The following is a 19,414-nucleotide window of genomic DNA, read 5'->3' as shown; positions in this document are numbered from 1 at the left end:
AACTGGGGGCAAAGATGAAGGGTTTTGCATGAATTTAACCCCTCGGTCCCAAATGTATAGGAATGGACCGTACAGCCTTTTGGAATGGTTCCTTAAAATCGTAAAGAAACGCAACGTCGCCTTTTCCAAGATAATATGGAATCCTCCAATGTCTTCCGGGGGCGAGTCCGCTTGCGTTGGTACAGGTGATGCTGGACATGGAATGACGTAGTACTCCTATTCGTCATGTGAGTTCTGGAGTTCCCCTTCCTGTTGCTGTTGCTCTTCTTCTTCATCATCATCTGAGGATGGTGGAGGACGCGAAGGAGCAGGATCTGGCTGAAGCACTAGAGGTGGAGGCCGAGGTCTAAGTGGAGGTGACACTACTGGCGGTGGAGGAGGAGTGGAGGGAAACCTTTGTTTGTAGTCCGCAATCAAGAACTGCAGATCTGTCACTATGGATGCGGGAAGACACACCATAGGTTGAGGAGGAGGAGGAGGCTGGTATTCCTCCTGGTATTCCACTTCGTCCTGTTCTTGGTCTTCACAATCTGAACTTTCATGATATTTTGCGTGTAGTTGAGATGGGCTGGTCGCTGTTTGGAACATGGAGCCCTCATCTGAGTGTTCAAGTTCAAGTTCAGTAATTTGTATAGCGCACTACTCACCCAGAGGGTCTCAAGGCGCTTGGGGAGGGTGGGTGGATTACTTATCGAATAGCCAGGTTTTTAGCTGCTTTCTAAAGGAGAGGTGGTTCTGTGTAAGGCGGAGGTGAGTGGGGAGGGAATTCCAGGTTTTGGCCGCTAAGTAGGAGAAAGATCTTCCTTCAGTGTCCAGTAGATGAGCAGGTGATAGTGCCTGGACTCTGCTCGGAGAGGTCAATTCCGGCGTCAGAGTACCCTTAGTAACCTTAAAGTGCGTGTATGTATACTTCAAGGTAGGAGACTATCGTCGTCGAGCTCGTCGACTGGGTGGTCGTCGATGGAGGAACGTCGAAAATCAATCCAGATGCAGTCGTCGACGGTGTCGTCGTCGATTGTGTCGTTGATGGTGATTTCGTCGTCGACGGTCTCGTCGACGACTTAGTCGACGATATAGTTGTCGACATCGATGGAGCCTTTCTCGTCGATGAGGTTTTCATTCACGACGATGATGATTTCGTAGACTATGGATTTAGTCGACTACTATTGAGTTTTCGTCGACGCCGCCGATTTTGATTTCGTCGACATGGAAGAGCTCGTCGACGATGGCCTCGTCGATGATTTCTTGATCATAATGATACAAGAAACAGACCTACCCGTCGACGACGAGGATGTAGTGGATGTCGACGTGGATGACAAGGAGGATGCCACCGACGTGGAGATAGTTGCTGTTGACGTTGTCACAGGTAGAGCTGAAGACGTCATGAAAGGTCTCTTGAAGGTCGGAGTAGAATCCTGAAGATAAACCTTCACAGCCACGGTCTTTGAATGAACCTCTGAAGACTTGGCCGTCTTCTTTTGAGGTGGCTCCAAGGATGGTCCTGGGGATGTCATTCTAGGCCTTTTAGGAGAGGAATGTGCACTCCTGATGAAACACTCACTCTCACCTGAAGAGACTGCTTGGTCCTTATCTTTCAGTCTCTGAAGCCAGATCAACAGGCGTCCCTCTCTGTCCTTGAGAGTTTTAGCAGAAAAAGTGCGGCAGACTTTACAATCCTTAACAGAGTGGTCTGGGTAGAGACAATAAAGGCAGTCCTCATGCCTGTCATCTAAATGAAACCTCTTTTTGCCACAAAGGGCACAAGGTCTAAAAAGCCCCTTTTTAGGAGTATCAGTCATGGTGAACTGAAAACCCCTCACAGAGAATAAATTCTGAGAGAAAATTTGTGGGAAAAATCCAGAAATACAGGAAAGCTGAGCAGAGCTTCCAGGAAGGTTCTAGAGGGTGGTGATATCTGATTGGCTCTTGGCCAAAGTTTGGTCCTTTCTACAAAAGGACATGGATATGTTACTAATGAGAGGCCTCTGGCCTATTACTATGTATATGTCTATATGACATTACTCTTTATGTACTGGGGACTCACACCCCGACGACAGGGAATGATTCAGGCTATGAAAGATACCCCTAATACTGGATAAGTGCTTTTCAACTGAAACTTAAAACACCAATTTCTATATGAGTGGGTAAGAATCAGGCTTTTTGTGTGTTTGAATCAAAACCCAAACACTAAATTACAGACTAGTTTGCAGGGTCTATCCCCAGAAGAGCACTTCATAAACAGGGAAGGCACTCCTTTAAAAAGCGGAGCCAGCCAATAATGAAGAAAAAAATATTTCTTGTCACTTGCTTTGAAAGACATCGAAAAAAATCAGAAAAGACCAGATATAAAAATAATTTCTTATCAAAGCGTAAGCAAATATGCAAAGCCTAGCGGCTTAGAGATCCATTTTACAGGTTTAACAACTCGAACACAGCATGATGGGAAACTAGTGCTTTCCTAATAAGAGCAGTGTCAGATTTAAATCTGTTGCTGCCAATTACTTACATTTGTACCAAAGAATGGCACACAAAAGGGTGGTGGTGATCACTTAACCTTCCACTTTCTTTAATTTGCTTCTTTTCAAATGAAGAAAGCAATTCTGTCAGTGTAGCCTGAAAAGAGGCTTAAAAATGTATTTAAAAAAATGTTAATGAGGATCCCAGGAAGGTGGTTTACTATTATGGTAACAATTAAAATCATAAACAATCCTCACAAGTAGCTTCAGGACAAAGGAAAGAAAAAGTGTTAAAGGCCATTTCTATACCTGACCAAAAAACTAAAATTATCCTAACCAAATCGGCACAGACTTGTATTCTCGGAGTTGAAGAAAGCGGTCTGCTTTCAAGAGACAAAGGTAAACCTCTCTCGTGAGGCTGCTACAGAACACGGCCAGCATTGACCCTCTCATCCTCTAAAAGGAAGAATTACAACTGGGCTTGTCAGTCCAGTTATTTGTTTATGGTTAGTTCTCAATCTGATATGAAACACTGAAAAGAACATCCAGAAAATGTTGCTTTTAGATAGGTATCAATTCAAACATACTTTTGGCGAGACAAATATAGAATTTATGAATATTAATAAAAAAAACAAATTAATTCCAGTCCAGTCCTGGGAGGCAGACAGACATGAGGTTGGAGGATATCCATTGCACTAGTGAACAAGGCTAGGGTTCTGTGATAGACTGCGTAGGATGTAGCCATTGGATGTGGACATGGTGACTCAGGATAGGCAAACAGAAGTGAACACCCACACGCATTGAGAAAAAGGAGCTATGAACAACTCACCTTGGCACTGGCAGAATGTGGCATCGCTCCCGAAGTGCTGCTGTTGCTGTAGCCAGGTCTGTACTTGTACATGCTAGGAGTTGGTGGGCTGTCCTTTGCAAGAACAGACTCTGAAAACAATGAAATGGCTTGAACGATAAAGTATACTGCATACCACCTTTCAGGCCCATCAGCTTCCAAACATCATGCGCGCTTCCACAGCATTAATCGCTATGAACTTCACCATCTCCCAGTCAACCATCACTATTAGTACAATCTCCAAATCAATTCTCTGGGCTCTACTTCCCCATCAATTATCACAGTGTGCACACCACCACCTCCCCGTCAATCAAGGCGTGTTTCACCATTGTCCCATCATTTCCTGAGCTGCACCGCCTTGAAGAAAATACTGAGCTGCATTCTATCCGCATCAATCACCCTGCACTTTACCACCTTTAAATCAACCTGACTTCGCTCCACCAGTTCCCACAACTACTCTGCAGCCTTAACTCCTCACATTTAATCACTGAATGAATCTACAACCCCCATAATCGCTCTGACTTTCACCATCACCACATTCAACCTGCTGTGCTCCACCGCATCCAGTCAACCACCTCTCTAACCTCCACAATCTACCTATCGATCACTCAGCAGTCAATCTCCCCACTAACTATTCTATTCTCTAACTCTCCACTGACAGGCTCGGACATCTACAACTTGCAGACTAATCACCAAGCTCCACTTCCTCATCACTCATCATCACTGCACTTCACCCTTCCTAGCAATCAATCAATCACTCCGAGCTCTAACACGTCACCATCAACTACTGACTACCATCACCTCACTGTTATTAATATAATGCTGCCACCCAAATCAATGAAAAATCACAACCTGCACAGCCATCAATCATTGACCACTGCCACCTTCCCATGGCCCTCCACACCCATGACCACTGTATGTGATGATATCCTTACCATCTTTGGTAGCCAGGTGTAATTGATTTCGTAGGCCTACATAACGATTTAGATCTGGCTTGGGTGGGGGTGGCGCCTCAGCATCTGCAGACTGGCTCTCCGTAATATCAAGGCTGCTCTTTGACTGTACAGGAGGTAGACAGACAAAAGAATAAATACAAGACTTAGCAGGTAGAAAGATACATAAAAGAGTGACAACTCTGCCAGACTTCAGTGGAGACTGGTCACAACTCCCATTTAAGCACTCTGAATAGAAAGAGGAAGAAAGAAACAAAATAGGAGTCGTTTTGCAGCTTGAAGATTTTTCTGGATTCACATGCTTTACATTATTTCATCTAGTGGTTGGGCTCAGAATTCTCCAGTATTGTAGTAGTGGACCCCACCATGCATGTTTGTCATTTTCAGATTCCCCCCCCCCCTCCTTTCTTTTTTGCTCTCCTGTCTTCTAGGGGAGGTGGGCGGATTGCCTGTGAATCCAGAAAATTCTTCAAGCTGCACAACTACTCCAAAAGGCAAGAAACTACTTTGTTTTGCAGCATGAATCTTTTCTGGATTCACATGCTGTGCATTGATTTTGTAGTGGTTTGCTAAACTTGTGGTGGCTGGGATGAAGATGAGCTTGAATTTGTAAGGAAAATTCTACTTACTAGTATGCATCTGTTCTTGGCATGTAGAGCTGCAGAGTTACACACTGTGCATAGATCACCACCTAGTGTTGGGCCCGGAGGTTTGCAGTTTGTTTTTGTCCTGAAAAGTTCTTTGGAAGTCACGAGATAGGGGACTCCTCCTTTGGACCATATTGCGCATGGGCATTGGCTCCAGCCTTAGATTGTTTTTTTCCGCCATTGGGCTCTGATGCGTTTCCTGCTCTCCAGTCTGGAATCGGTTTTCCTTCGGCGCGCAATCCTCGTTTCGATCGCGTTCTCCATCAACGCGATTCTTCACCACTTCGAAGTCTTCGATTCCGGCCATCGACTAAGGCCTTCAGGCCCAACTAGGCCTCCCCCTCTGGCTCATGGAAAGGACACCTCAATGTAGATCGAAGTTTCGCCACACCGATCTACATGAGGTGTGCAACCTTTGCGTCTCACCGGAGCACGAGGCCAAAGACTGTTTTGCTTGTGCCTCGTTCGCTCCAAGAAGACTATTCAGTACCGACTAGCTCGAAGAACAATTGCTCGCTCGTCAGCTTCGATCCTGGACAACATCTTTGAAGAGGGAGTCAACATGCCAGAACACCAGCAGGCCGAAGAAGGTGCCAGCTCCTCTGATGCCGAAGACTCAGACGTCGAAGACGTCACGTGCCTAGGTGGTACAACCCTTTTTGCTCCCTCCAGGAATCTTTATTACAGGTGTTCTGAGGAAGCTCCTTCCTTTAGGACCTCTTGTGAAGGCCACTACTACTGCTAAATGTACTTTTATTGAAGTATGTTCTAGTTTGCAGTTTAGTAGGTGTGTGAGATAATTAAGGACCATTGTGTGTCCTTAGTGTTGTCCTGAAATACCCACAACATTTGGGCCTACTTTGAGTATCTTCCCCATTTGGCTGTGCAACACTTTCTTGTTGTCTGCCTTCTTGCTTCTCTGAGAATGGCCATTGTAGTTTTTGGTAGACCTAGGAAGCCAAATTCTATATCCTCAGGAGCCATGCTGCTGAACTGCAACTTTCTGGTTCCGGATGAAGAACTCTCTCCCTTTTATTGACAGCAGGTCTTGTTGTCTTGATAATCTATGTATCTTGCCCTGCGCCATATTTATTAGGTCGGAATACCAAGTTTTTCTGCCCCATTGAGGGGCAATGAGTATTTGCATCATATTGGAATCTTTGCATTTGGGGAAAACGTAAGCAATTATTCCTTATCAATTTATTGACAGAGCATTCCCTAGGGATTGGTGGTCTGGACGAAAAAGTATTAGCATATTGTGTGACCGCCCTGCTCCTCGCAGAAGAGGTCACTCCTAACGCTGCTCCCTGCTGCCCATACCGCCAGACTGATAAGTGCTTTACCTGCCTTGTTCGCTTGCACCGAAATAACTGTATTTTTCCTGCCAACAGATCGTAGCGCTAGACTGCTTTGCCTTGATTTTCTATTTACATTTATTTTATCACTGCTTGCGCTTGACGGCTTCGCATTGCTCTACATTTGCATATTAGTGCCGAGAAATTTTCCGTAGCGCTTGTCTGCCAAGGTGCGCTTCTACTTTCACTTATTTCTCTGCTGCATGCAAATTTGTGCCTGACTGTGCCAGCGCCATTACCTTCAGCGTAGCGCTATTCACGTGCAACCCTGAGACTAGAACCCTAACCTTTGCGGCCATTTTAATTGTATTTGTGTTGTTGTTTTGCCTCCCTGACCTGAGCCCCACCCCGCTCCCGCCTCCCAGCTGCCCCCCCCCTCCCACGGATACTGCTCTCCTCTCCCTACCGTCCGAACGCTGTGACCGCCCTGTTCCTCGCAGAAGAGGTCGCTCCTAACGCTGCTCCCTGCTGCCCATACCGCCAGACTGATAAGTGCTTTACCTGCCTTGTTCGCTTGCACCAAAATAACTGTATTTTTCCTGCCAACAGATCGTAGCGCTAGACTGCTTTGCCTTGATTTTCTATTTACATTTATTTTATCACTGCTTGCGCTTGACGGCTTTGCATTGCTCCACATTTGCATATTAGTGCAGAGAAATTTTCCGTAGTGCTTGTCTGCCAAGGTGCGCTTCTACTTTCACTTATTTCTCTGCTGCATGCAAATTTGTGCCTGACTGTGCCAGCGCCATAACCTTCAGCGTAGCGCTATTCACGTGCAACCCTGAGACTAGAACCCTAACCTTTGCGGGCATTTTAATTGTATTTGTGTTGTTGTTTTGCCTCCCTGACCTGAGCCCCACCCCGCTCCCGCCTCCCAGCTGGCCCCCCCCCCCCCCCTCACCCCTCCCCCTCCGACTTTCCACATATGACTGACGCCTTTTCGCGCAGCGTTCACGCGCAGCGGTCGCGCCCCAGTTGCGCCGAAGGTGCGCCAAAGGTAAGCCCGTCTACACCCGTCCGCGCCAAGCCCGCGCCCAGCGCCAGACCCCCTGGCCCCCGTACCACCCACCCCACCGCATTACATACGACGCCTCCACCCTCTTAGCCCTAAACCCCGGCAGTCTCCCCAACTGCGCCCAAGCCGCTCCCGGACACACTCATGGACCCTTCACATGCAAATCCTGCAAGTATGACGGCACCAAGACCAACTCCACATCCACTAACACCAAACAGAGATCTGACACCAACCACCTAAAATGCATCCTGCTCAACACCCGCTCGATCCACAGACACGCCATCGACCTTTGGAATCTACTAGACACCATCTCTCGGGACGTCGCCTTCCTAACAGAAACATGGATGAACGCCTCCTCAGCCCCAGACATCACCATTGCCATCCCGGAAGGCTACAAGATCATCCGTAAGGACCGCACCAAGCAAACAGGAGGAGGTATAGCCATCGTCCATAAGAATTCCATCCGCATCTCAACCAGCTCAGACGTCAACCTTGCTAGCGCCGAACACCTTCGCTTCCAGATCCACACCGACCCCAAGACCACACTCAGAGGCACCCTCCTCTACCGACCTCCAGGACCCCGTGCCCAATTCAGTGAAGACATCACTGACTTTATCACCCCACACGCCCTCCCCTCCGAGGACTACATTCTATTGGGAGACCTCAACCTCCACCTGGAAAAAAGCAACAACAGCAACGCCACCACCCTTCTGGACAATCTTGCCAACCTCGGACTCAAACAACTTGTTAATACCCCCACTCACTACGCAGGTAACACCCTCGACCCCATCTTCACCTCCAGCAAACATATCTCCTTCAGTCACACCACAGTTCTCCATTGAACGGACCACAGCTGCGTTCACTTCGTCTACAAAAAGACCACAACCCACAACCATCCTCAACATACTCTGCGAAGAAACTGGAACAAAATCACCATCGACCAGATCTCCTCATCACTTCTTCAAAACCCCCCTGCCCACTCTTCGAACCCCAACCAAGCAGCCATTAACCTCACTCAATGGCTAACCAATAGCGCCGACAACCTAGCACCTCTGAAAAAACGTCAAATCAAACTAGGCACCAAAAACGCACCCTGGTTCAACGATGATCTTAAGAAATCCAAGAAACTCTGTCGCTCCCTTGAGAAGGCCTGGAAAAAAGACCCAAACACCAGCACCAGGGACGCCTTCAAAAACGCCACCCGCCTACACCACCAACTGATCCGGACTGCCAAGAAAGCCGCATTCAAAGACCGACTAGACAACAACGCCCACAACAGCAAGGAATTATTCAACATCGTCAAAGAGTTTACCAACCCTACTGCCAACTCCAACGACATCACTCCCTCTCAAACCCTTTGCGACTCCCTAGCTTCGTTCTTCCACGACAAAATCGCAGACATCCACAACAGCTTCGACAACCAACCCGGAGACCAACCCACCCAACCTTCTACCGTACCTTCATCCCCCTTGAACATCCTTAATAACTGGAACCCAATCTCCACTGAGGACACCATCCGCCTGATGAACTCCATCCACTCAGGGTCCCCAACAGACCCATGCCCTCACCACATCTTCAACAAAGCAGACTCCATCATAGCACCACACCTCCGAGACGTCATCAACTGCTCCCTCAACTCCGCCACCTTCCCGGAAAGCTGGAAACATGCCGAACTCAGCGCCCTTCTGAAAAAACCCACAGCTGACCCCACCGAACTCAAAAACTACCGCCCCATCTCGCTCCTTCCATTCCCGGCCAAAGTCATCGAGAAAGCTGTCAACAACCAACTCGCCGCCTTCCTCGAAACCAACAAATCCCTCGACTCCTCACAGTCCGGCTTCCGAGCAAAACACAGCACTGAGACCGCACTCATCGCAGCAACAGACGACATTCGAACTCTACTGGACAATGGAGACACAGTCGCCCTCATCCTCCTTGACCTCTCCGCAGCCTTCGACACAGTCTGCCATAGCACCCTTTTACAACGCCTCAGAAACATCGGAATCCAAGGAAAAGCTCTGGAATGGATCACTTCGTTCCTTACCGGAAGAACTCAGAGAGTCCGCCTTCCACCATTCAAGTCAGAGGCCACTGAAGTCATTTGCGGCGTGCCACAAGGATCTTCACTCAGCCCCACCCTCTTCAACGTATACATGAGCTCCCTCGCGACCATCGCACGCCAACACAACCTCAACATCATCGCCTACGCTGATGACACTCAACTGATCCTCTCACTCACCAAAGATCCGAACACCGCCAAAACCAACCTACATGAAGGAATGAAAGAAGTAGCCGAGTGGATGAAACTCAGCCGTCTGAAACTGAACTCAGACAAAACAGAAGTCCTTATCTTAGGTACCTCCCCCTCCGCCTGGGATGACTCCTGGTGGCCAGAAGCCCTTGGAAAAGCACCCATCCCGACGGACCACGCACTGAACCTGGGCGTCATCCTAGACTCCTCACTCTTGATGAACAGACAAGTCAACGCCGTTTCATCATCTTGCTTCAACATTCTTCGCATGCTCAAAAAAACATTTCGCTGGATCCCCATCGAAACTACAAAAACGGTCACCCACGCACTGGTCACGAGCCGCCTGGACTACGGTAACACCCTATACGCCGGTACCACCGCAAAACTTCAGAAAAAACTCCAACGCATCCAGAACGCATCAGCCAGACTCATACTAGACATCCCGCGCAAAGACCACATCTCTAGTCACCTGAAAAACCTCCACTGGCTCCCCGTCAATAAGAGGATAACATTCCGCCTCCTAACCCACGCACACAAAGCACTTTACGAACTTGGACCCGAATGCCTCAACACACGACTTTCCTTCTACACCCCCTCCCGCCAGCTACGCTCCTCCAACCAAGCCCTGGCTGCTGTAACTCGCATCAACAAAACCACCATGGGAGGACGATCCTTCTCCTACCTGGCAGCCAAAACCTGGAACTCACTTCCCACTCACCTTCGCCTCACTCAGAACCACCTAGCATTCAGAACGCAACTTAAAACTTGGATATTCGACAAGTAATTCCCAACCCTTCCTCAAGCGCCTTGGGACCCTCTGGGTATGTAGCGCGCTATATAAATTATTTGACTTGACTTGACTGTTTGCTGGCGTTGCAAATAGATCAATTCCCCCCATTGTTTGAATATCTGTTTGAGTACTGCTTGATTAAGTTCCCACTCATAGGTGGAAAATGCTTGCCTACTTAGCTTGCCCGCTTCACCATTCTTTTTCCTTGGAAGATGAATTGCTGTTAAATCTATTTGTCTTGGATTGGCCCGCTTCCAGATTTCCTGAGCTAGTCTTAATAGAACAAGAGGTTGATTTCCTCACTGCTTGTTGAAATAAAACATTATTGTTGTGTTTTCTGTGTGAACTATCATTCGCTAATTTATTTCACCATTAGCCTGCTGGCAACCTCAACAAACCCTACTACGTCACCACCAGTGGTAAACAGAGCCTGGTTACTCCTCACTCATTTCAATTCTACTCCTCCCTGAATGATCCAAATGCCCTCGGTACACTCCCCGTCAACATGGGAGCAGGAAGCTTTCAAACTGAGACCAATGCGCACCTAGATTAAAACACAAACCCAACAGGAGAACACCATCAGAGAAATGGTATCTGCCTGAACTAAGGGCACTAAAAAGTGCAAAACGTTGGAGCACAAATCGAGATTGTCCAATCAGGATATGGATAGATTATTATACAAGGTAGAGATAAAAACCAATAACGTCATTAAGAATGCTAAGAAGACCTATTCGCGAAGCGAATAAAAGATAACAGCAACTCGCCTAAAGAGCTTTATAAATTAGTAAAAGAATTATGCAAACCAGCAAGTATGTCTCAAACCTAGCCCCCTTCAGAAGAATGCTGCGAGAAGATATGCAAAATCTTCTCTGACAAAATCAGTGAGATATATTCTTCATTCAGAAATCAACCCCTCCTCAGCCAAGACCGAATGGGAATCCTTGGATTCTCGTCATGAGGCTCAAATCCATTTTAGCAGTTTTATCCCTTTTACAGAGGAACAGGTTATAAAAGCAATAGGTTAAGTTACATCGGGGTCTCCACTTTACCCATGCTCTCACTTCATATTCTCCCGAATCATACCGGCACCATGTCCTCATGTAACTCGCCTATTCAACCAATCTCTGGACACTGCTGCATTCCCAGAGATCTGGAAGAAAGCCATTGTGGTCCCTTTACTGAAGAAAGCAGGCACGGATGTCCACAATCCAGCTAACTACTGTCCAATCTCCCAGCTCCCTTTTCTAGCTAAAGTTATGGAGAAGTTGGTCAATTAAATTATCTAACTATGTCGAAAACAACGAACTCCTGGATCCATCTGAGACTGGCTTCAGAGCCACCAACAGTACTGTGGCTACCCTCTTGGCTGGCCTGGACAATATCAGATCCCTAATCGATCAGGGGAGAGCCGCCGCCTTGATCCTGTTGGACCTGTCGGCGGCTTTCGACACAGTCTCACATGAACTACTGTTGAGCACCCTACATGAAATGGGTATACATACGAAAGCCCTTCAGTGGTTCAGCTCCTTTTTGAGCAACAGAACACAAACAGTACAAATGGACTCTTTCTTCAAGCCGAAAATCTATCCGTTAAGGTCTCCTGCAGGGAGCCTCCCAGAGCCCCACGCTCTTTAACGCCTATGTATCATCTTTGGTTGAAATCAGTGAGAAATGGGGATTCAGTATCTGCTCCTATGAGGATGACACACAATTGATGACAGCCCTCGAAGAAAGACATGAGGACGCCAGGATCAAACTGAACTGCCTCTCAGAAATGGTGATTTGGATGCCAGATCATTGTCTGAAATTGAATGCTGACAAATCAGAGATCCTACTCTTTGGGGTGTAACTTGGTTGCCCCAATTGTTGGAAACCGCTCCCGCGCCCAAGCAGGCTGCAAAAAACCTGGACATTCTTGTTGACAACAAACTAACGATGCAGGACCATGTCCCTCGGGAGTAGCTTTGCCACTTTAACACTATCACTGCTGCAGCAATTCGCCATCTGTGCTGCAGAAACTTCTTTCCAATTGTTCATGACGAGCTCAGCTCGTCATAAGCACAAGACCAGTGTACTGCATGACGAGCTGAGATCGTCATGAGCATCGAAGGGGTTAAAACTCCTAAAAAGGCTTTTCCCATGGATCCCTTGGAATGTGGGAAAACCATCACACAGGCCCTACTTATAAGCAAACTGGATTACGGGAATGCGTTGTTCGTGGACATGGCTGATTATCTTTTCTCTCGCCTGCTGGTAATCCAGAATGTGACCGCCAAACTGGTGTGCAACAAAAGTAAGTACAGCTCGGCATCAGAATGCACAAGACAGCTCCATTGGCTGCCCGTGCATCAAAGAGCCAGATTCAAGCTCCTGAGCCATGCACACAAAGCCCTACATCACAGCGGTCCCAGAATTTTACAAGACAAATTCCAATTCTATGCCCCTATACGGATTCTAAGGTCATGCAACCAGCCACGCGGGCCAAGTACAAGCGTATCAAGAAAGCCAGTGTAGGGGGCTGCGTTTTCTCCCACCTGGCTGCAACTCAATACCGCTAGAATTACGTTGTGCTTTATAATTTTTTTTATAAACTAACAGATTGTCCCCGCAGCTCATTCTGAAAGGCTTTTAAGACTAGAAACACTGTCTTTAGCTCCAGAACATTGATCTGCTGTACCACTTTCTATTCTGACTTCGAGTGTGCCCATATGGGCTCCCCAACCCATAGGCAAGGCGTCTGTAGTAATGGTTACTGTTGTAGTTGGTTGTATAAATGGTCTTACCGCCATTAAATGCCATCTGTTCCACCACTCCTGTACTTAGGAGGCTATCTTCCAAACCGTCCTCGCTGTCGGAGACTGCCCCATCTGGTAGAGGTGAGTTTCTTGAAGTATTGATGCTATTTTTTTCTCTCAAGGACAAGTTTTTTTGCCTTTATTGAATTGATTCTTGCTCCGTGAAACATTTTTTCCTGTTCTGTTTTTTGTGATGACTTTTCTGTTCATAAATAAAACCCAGAGTGTTGCTATCACCTTCTTTATGTCTGGCATTTGCTTAATGAGTTTGCTCTTATTAGCCAGTTGTCTAAGCAAGGACATACATATATTACTGTATGTGCACTGCCACTGCTACTAGGCACTTTGTAAACATCTTTGGTGCAGACTTTAGGCCAAAGGACGAAGGCCGGTTCCTTGAATTGATAGTGTATCATGTTTACTACAAAGCGCAAATATCTCTTGTGACTGTGATTCACTGGGATGTCCAAGTAAGCATCTTTTAGGTCTATAGTTGCCATGTAATCTCCTTTTGGGATGTATGAGGACTTCTGGCAGTGTCCTCTTGAATTTTTTGGGTCTTAATTAAAACGTATTTATAAAAACAGAGGTCCAGTATCAGACAGAGTTCCGTCCTTTTAGTAATGAGGAAATATGTTGAGGAATTTCCCCGATTGATCTCTTTCTTGGGCACCTCTTCTATTGCTCTCTTTCCCGGCATTCCCTATACATCTTTGAGTGGACAGGATGTTTTCTTTTGAGTGGACCAATTTCTTTGGTCCCTTTGCTGGCGGCGTCTTTATAATATTCTATGCAGTATCCAAGTTTAATATCCAACTGTCTGAAGTCCTTTTTTCTGGCTTCCACCGCTGTTGTGTGTGTTTCAATGTTTAGCCACAGAGTTTCTATATACTCTGACTCTTCAGTGCCCTGAACCATGCCCAAAATATCAGGATCATCTTTGTCGAGGAATAACTTGTTCTTCCTTCTCCTATGGCTCTGGTATGATCGGGGCAGTCCAGTTCTTTGACATCTTTCTCCATTTGTTCTTTCGGTGTGGAAGTCTTTTGAAGGATTCGGAAATCCCAAAGGGATGCATCAAAATCCCTTTTCTTCCACAAAACTGCAGCTATTTCTGCCTCAAGGTGTTTTTTATTTTGTTTGATTTCAGTGGATTGATCTTCAGGGTTGAGCATCGTCAAAGACCTTCTTTTACACGTCATTGTTTCCTTCAACAGTGTATTGCTCATCGCCTTTTTCAACAACTCCTGACTTCTGTCTTCTTTTAAAGTTGAAACCTCTCGACTTCGATAGTCTTTCAAAGTCGTCATTTCGGGTGTTTGGCTGCCTGCAATGTCCTTGCTGTGAGACCTCAAGGGTTTTTTTTGTGTTTCCCTGTTTTTGGTAAGCAATTTGTTTGGCGTAGAGGCAGCATTTAGGGTTTGAGTTTGGTGTTCTAGACTCTCCCCTGAATATTCTCTGTGTTACCTGGGTTCTTTTATCTTTTAACTTGCGATGTTCCCTCTCGACCATTCTCATCTCAATGTCCAAGCCTTCTACTTCTGTCCCTTTGGCGACGTTACCCTAGCAGTTGCTCGACAAACCCAGGTCTTAAAGTGACGAAGTCTGCTTCTGGCCCAGAATAGCGTAGTGTGCCTGCCTCTGTTTGTCTCTAACCCTCCGCGTCTTCAGCGGGAAATCTGCACAGGCCTCGCAGTCAACGCTTTTGTGGTTGAGTGGGAGGCAAAGGTTACACACCTGATGGTGGTTTTTCTGGGTGAATGTTTGTTGGCATTTAAGGCACAATTGGAAAGGTGTCCTCTCCATAACATACGGAACAGGGAATTTCTGTATGGGCATTCTCCAATATGGCGTTGACATATATGATCAAATAATCTTCTCCAGTATCTTTTTTCGGTGGACTTCTTCGGTGTTTAGTTGATGAAACTTTGCCCAAACATATTTCTGCAGATTGGAGAACATTCAGCTATGCTATCAGAGGAAAAAATGAATTTTAAAATGGGGACCACACGTGGGAGCTTTCAGGGAGGGCGCATGACGTCAGGAGAGACTGGATAAGACAACAAATGGTGGGATTGTGGATGCCCGAAAACAAAAATAGTAGAAGGGCTACTTGTATACAGGAAAATTCCTGACAACCATCAGATGACAACCATCAGATGGCTGAATAACGCACAGCAAGTGAATACAGAAAAGATTTACATTGGAAAATGGGGGTTACTTGACGAAGAAACGGATGACCATGGCATGTTAACAAAGAATCCAATATTGAGACAAAAGTCTGAGGAGACTTTGGCTCAGCCTCAGAAAGAACAAGATTCACACGAAGAGAAAATTAGGGAGATTTGGCAGTTGGAGATCCCTTAGTGAGGGGGACATTATTCTAAGGAGTCAGGAGTTCTGTCAAACAGTGGAGAGGCCTCAGTTGGTTGGTATTCTAATAGGATAAGTATTTAGACATACAGAACAGACTAAGAGAACTTTCTCAGACCAAGATTCACGTTCTTTGGATTCACAGGAGAGGAGAGTTGCAGAGGGACAGAATACACATAGGTCAGAGACTGAGGGCTCTACCAGAAAGAAAATAAGAGACCATCTCTGCATTTCGGATTAGCAAAATTCATGAGAAGAGAAGAGACAAAGGGAGCTCAGGCTGGAGACTGACACCTCAGCAGTTGTCAAAGGAGCTGTATTCACAAAAGGAGAAATGGAGAGGGTTCAGGCAGACCTAGAAAAAGCAACTCAAAATTCATTTTTATGTTTTAATTATAAACTAATCAACCCAATTTTCAAAGTCTCTTACTTACCTATTTGAAAGCATGCAGGGATTATTATATATACACACAAATGGATTGTTGCTTCTCACTCACACAGAGTGATTGGCACTCTTCCGACAGAAGTATGCTGGCACTATGATAGTACATGCTAGCTTAAATGCTGAAATAATATATGTTTTGTTGATTTATCTTGAATTTTCCAGATACTGAAAAAATGATAAGCACATCGGTCTCACAGGACCAAAAAATAACCTTGCGTCATTTTAGAACATGAAGGCTTTCTCATCTACATAGCACCCCAAAAGGATACCATTTGAGATATATTAGGACTAGGACAGAAAAGATTTAATAAATGAAAGGAACAGGTGGGACGGGTAAGCGGACAAAGCTGAACACAAGAGGGAAATGCAGAGAGTGGGGATACTGCTATTCCATACAGCACAACCTGTGCAAACCTTCCCTACCAATATCCACATAGTAAAAGCTAGGACAACCAAAGATCCTCGGAAACCAAACAAGTCTCCATGATTACCTTCACCTAAAGGATTAAGCTGCTTCGACCGGAATGAACACGTCATTTCGCACCGCGAGAGACACACATTTATTCAGGCTCAGTATACAAGTTGTTGTGCGTACCTCCATAAAGGCCTAGTGAAGTGCTTGCAATTTTACTCACTGCCATTTGCTGAAGGTGCTAACATCAGGAAATAGTAGTGCACAGCTACCATCTATTTTAAAGGATGACTTACAAGCCACCGACGTCACCCAGGTCCTCTCTCCACTTTGGCCCTTCAAGCTGGTCTGCCAAAGGGGCCAGCGACCCCTTTCATTCCTTATCACCACCTTCTGGGCAATAGGGAACACCAGGGATGAACAGGGGAACAAAAGTACATTCCGGCATCGGATTCGACGCTGGTCCGACTCCGGGTTCATGAGGGGGGGGGGGGGGGGGGGCGGCAGGGAGCCGACTGACAGGCCTCCAAGAGTTTTCTGGACCGCTCCCGCAAAGAGTTCATGGTCCAGCAGTCGGAGCACAACTTCAGGTGGTGGTCGCGCCCCAGACACCAAAAAGCACACGATGTGCGGGTCCGTCACAGACCTTGCAGGGTTTGAAGCCGGTTCGACGATGGGACATCCCTCCTGCACCAGGAGTCAGACTCAGAATGAAGTCGACAAAAAGTCGAAAAAAGCTTAGCCAAAAAGTGACTAAAGGGGTAATTTTCACCTGATCTGCACTAGGCTGGCGTGGAAAGAACTGATGTCAGCATCGCAACGTCATCCTGGTGAGCACAACGCTGATGACTGATGTGGCATTGACTGACGCCACCTACCGACGTGCAGGGGTACTGCCAAGAAAAAATTCTCCGGATCCAGTCTGACATCTGGGGGTAATTCTAAAGTAAGGAATCTATAACTAACTGTCTCTTTCAGATGCGTTGTAATGCTAATCAGCAGGTCATTCCGTGAGCAGGCTTTGTTTCTGACCTACTGAGAGCAAAGGCCCTCAACCTTTTAAGGTCAGAAACTGGTCTCTGGTGGCAGGGCTGCAAAAATAAAAATCAGTCAACGCACCAGTGGCTAGTAGGTTTTCAGGGGGCACCTCCAAGGTGCCCTCTGGGTGCATGTATTATTAAATCCAACATTGGAATTAGTGTAGGTTTATTAATAAGATGTTTGATACCAAGCATGCCTATTTTCAGTGAAGCCATTATGTATTTGGGGAACTCCTTTTCCCCAGTGTCCAGCACATGCTTTTAAATGGCTTCCCCGTTCACTTGTATTGGCAGTAAAAGGACTGACCAGTACAGGGGCATATCTGCTCATGCAGATATGTCCTCACATGTAGTGTAAGGCACACACGGGTGTGTCTCATGTCGTGTTTTCACTTTTGTCTGCACCGAAACACGCAGCCCCAAATTGCAGAGTTGCATATGGTTGGCGAGGAGTCCCTAAGGCTGGCACAGTTCATGATGCAGCCCTAGGGACCAGCTTTGGTACCTCAGGCCCTAGGTACCAGGGATATCACTTACTAGGGACTTACAGAGAGAGCAAGAGGTATTGCCAACTGAGGGAAGCCATGTCACAAAGGGGCACTTTCCTACAGTTATAATTGAGCCTGTCCATTTTAGGGGAAAGAACACTGGCACTGGAGGCTGATTAGCAGGCTTCAGTGCACGGTCAGTCGAAAAACCAGCATCTAGCAGTTCAAATCAGGGCAAAAAGTGGGGACATCTGCATAGAAGTCCAGCTTCTTACACCTGGCATATGTTTGAGTCATCTCTGTGACAGACCTAGCGAGTCCTAAAGCAGCGTGAAATAAATTTCATGGGTGTAACATGTTTTATATGTTCTGCTAGTAAAAATGATAAAATGACGCCCAGTAGGACAGGGCAGACTTACTCGCTGACCCCCCTCAGCTGTGCTAACTCTGGAACGGTGTGACCAAAGTGGGTCATCCAAGGTATCAAATAACTTGTTACATTAAGCCCAACTCACATCGAGATTAAACAAGTTGCAATGTGCAACTTTAGCAAAGTTGCCCCTTTGTAGCCTTCAGTCCCCTGTGCATATACTGGTTGTACAAGTGACCCTATAGCCAAGACAGCTTTACCCCCTACTTGGGAGATGTGCTAACTAACCCAAGGAAAGGACACAATAGGGGTCTGCAAGGCAGAGAGGTATTCTGCAGAAGGCCACACAGGTGTTGGGCCAAAAGGCAAACTTCAAAGGAGAAGCCGTTTTTGAAGGTAACACTTGGGAGAGGGGCTGCTCCATTGTTCAGGCAGATATAAAACTAAGGGAGAAGGAGGAATGAGAGACTAGGTCGCCCTCCAAATATTGACTGTGCAAAAAAAGGGAATCCAATGTATTGGGTTCCGAGACCTAGCTCATGTAATGGTGACTCCCCTGAGTGATCAGTGGTACCAGTTAAGAAAGAAAAATTTCTAGTGTCCCCTCACTCACCGGGGTCGCCCCGCGGTGACATGCCTCATCATTGGGGCCATCCCAGTTCTCTACGAAAAGGGGCGTGCTGCGACTCACGAACTACGCAGGAGCCCTTTAAAGTGAGAGACTATGTGTGGTGCAAAAAAGAATTAGTGGAGTGGGTGTAGGTGGATTAAAAATACCGTGCTTAGTGGGCCTCAACAGATTTATTATGCTCCTAGGCAGGTATGTTAAAAGTGGGGTGGGTATCACTACTAACCAACCTATAATGAGGATTGGTTCAGTGAAAGGTCAACATGTTTCATGCTACCCCTAGCATTTCTTCAGAACCATGCCGGGACCAGCCCTGCATTTGTCACTCCAAAGTACCTAGTTAGGCAGTTATAATTAAAATAACAAATACACACTTAAGTAATAAAGCAAGCGTTCGTGTTAGAATACATACGATTTTCTATGATTTCAGATGCTGTAAATAGAAAGCATATCATTAGTAGCATTTGACACCCCCCGAAACGGAAGGCTCACATAGTATACTCTCAAGGCGCACGCAACCTGGACCCCGCCACCGCCAGAGCCAACCTA

The 19,414-nt window shown here is 46.5% G+C and overlaps 1 protein-coding gene across 2 annotated transcripts in view; it reads right to left on the bottom strand.

Moving 5' to 3' along the window:
* The window catches only part of ZDHHC5 (zDHHC palmitoyltransferase 5), a 485,133-nt gene that overhangs the window by 133,660 nt on the left and 332,059 nt on the right, over positions 1-19,414 (bottom strand). For both annotated transcript variants that reach the window (XM_086953378.1, XM_086953377.1), the window contains 2 exons: positions 4,239-4,362; positions 3,286-3,395 (listed from right to left, as the gene is read on the bottom strand). In XM_086953378.1, the coding sequence (XP_086809504.1) occupies positions 3,286-3,395; positions 4,239-4,362 (234 nt within the window). The remainder of the gene's footprint in view (positions 1-3,285; positions 3,396-4,238; positions 4,363-19,414) is intronic.

This window comes from Lissotriton vulgaris, chromosome 1_2 (assembly GCF_964263255.1).
Source record: "Lissotriton vulgaris chromosome 1_2, aLisVul1.2, whole genome shotgun sequence".
NCBI classification, from domain to species: domain Eukaryota; kingdom Metazoa; phylum Chordata; class Amphibia; order Caudata; family Salamandridae; genus Lissotriton; species Lissotriton vulgaris.
Note: the sequence above shows the minus strand (reverse complement) of the source record. Positions and strands in the feature narration are given on the sequence as shown.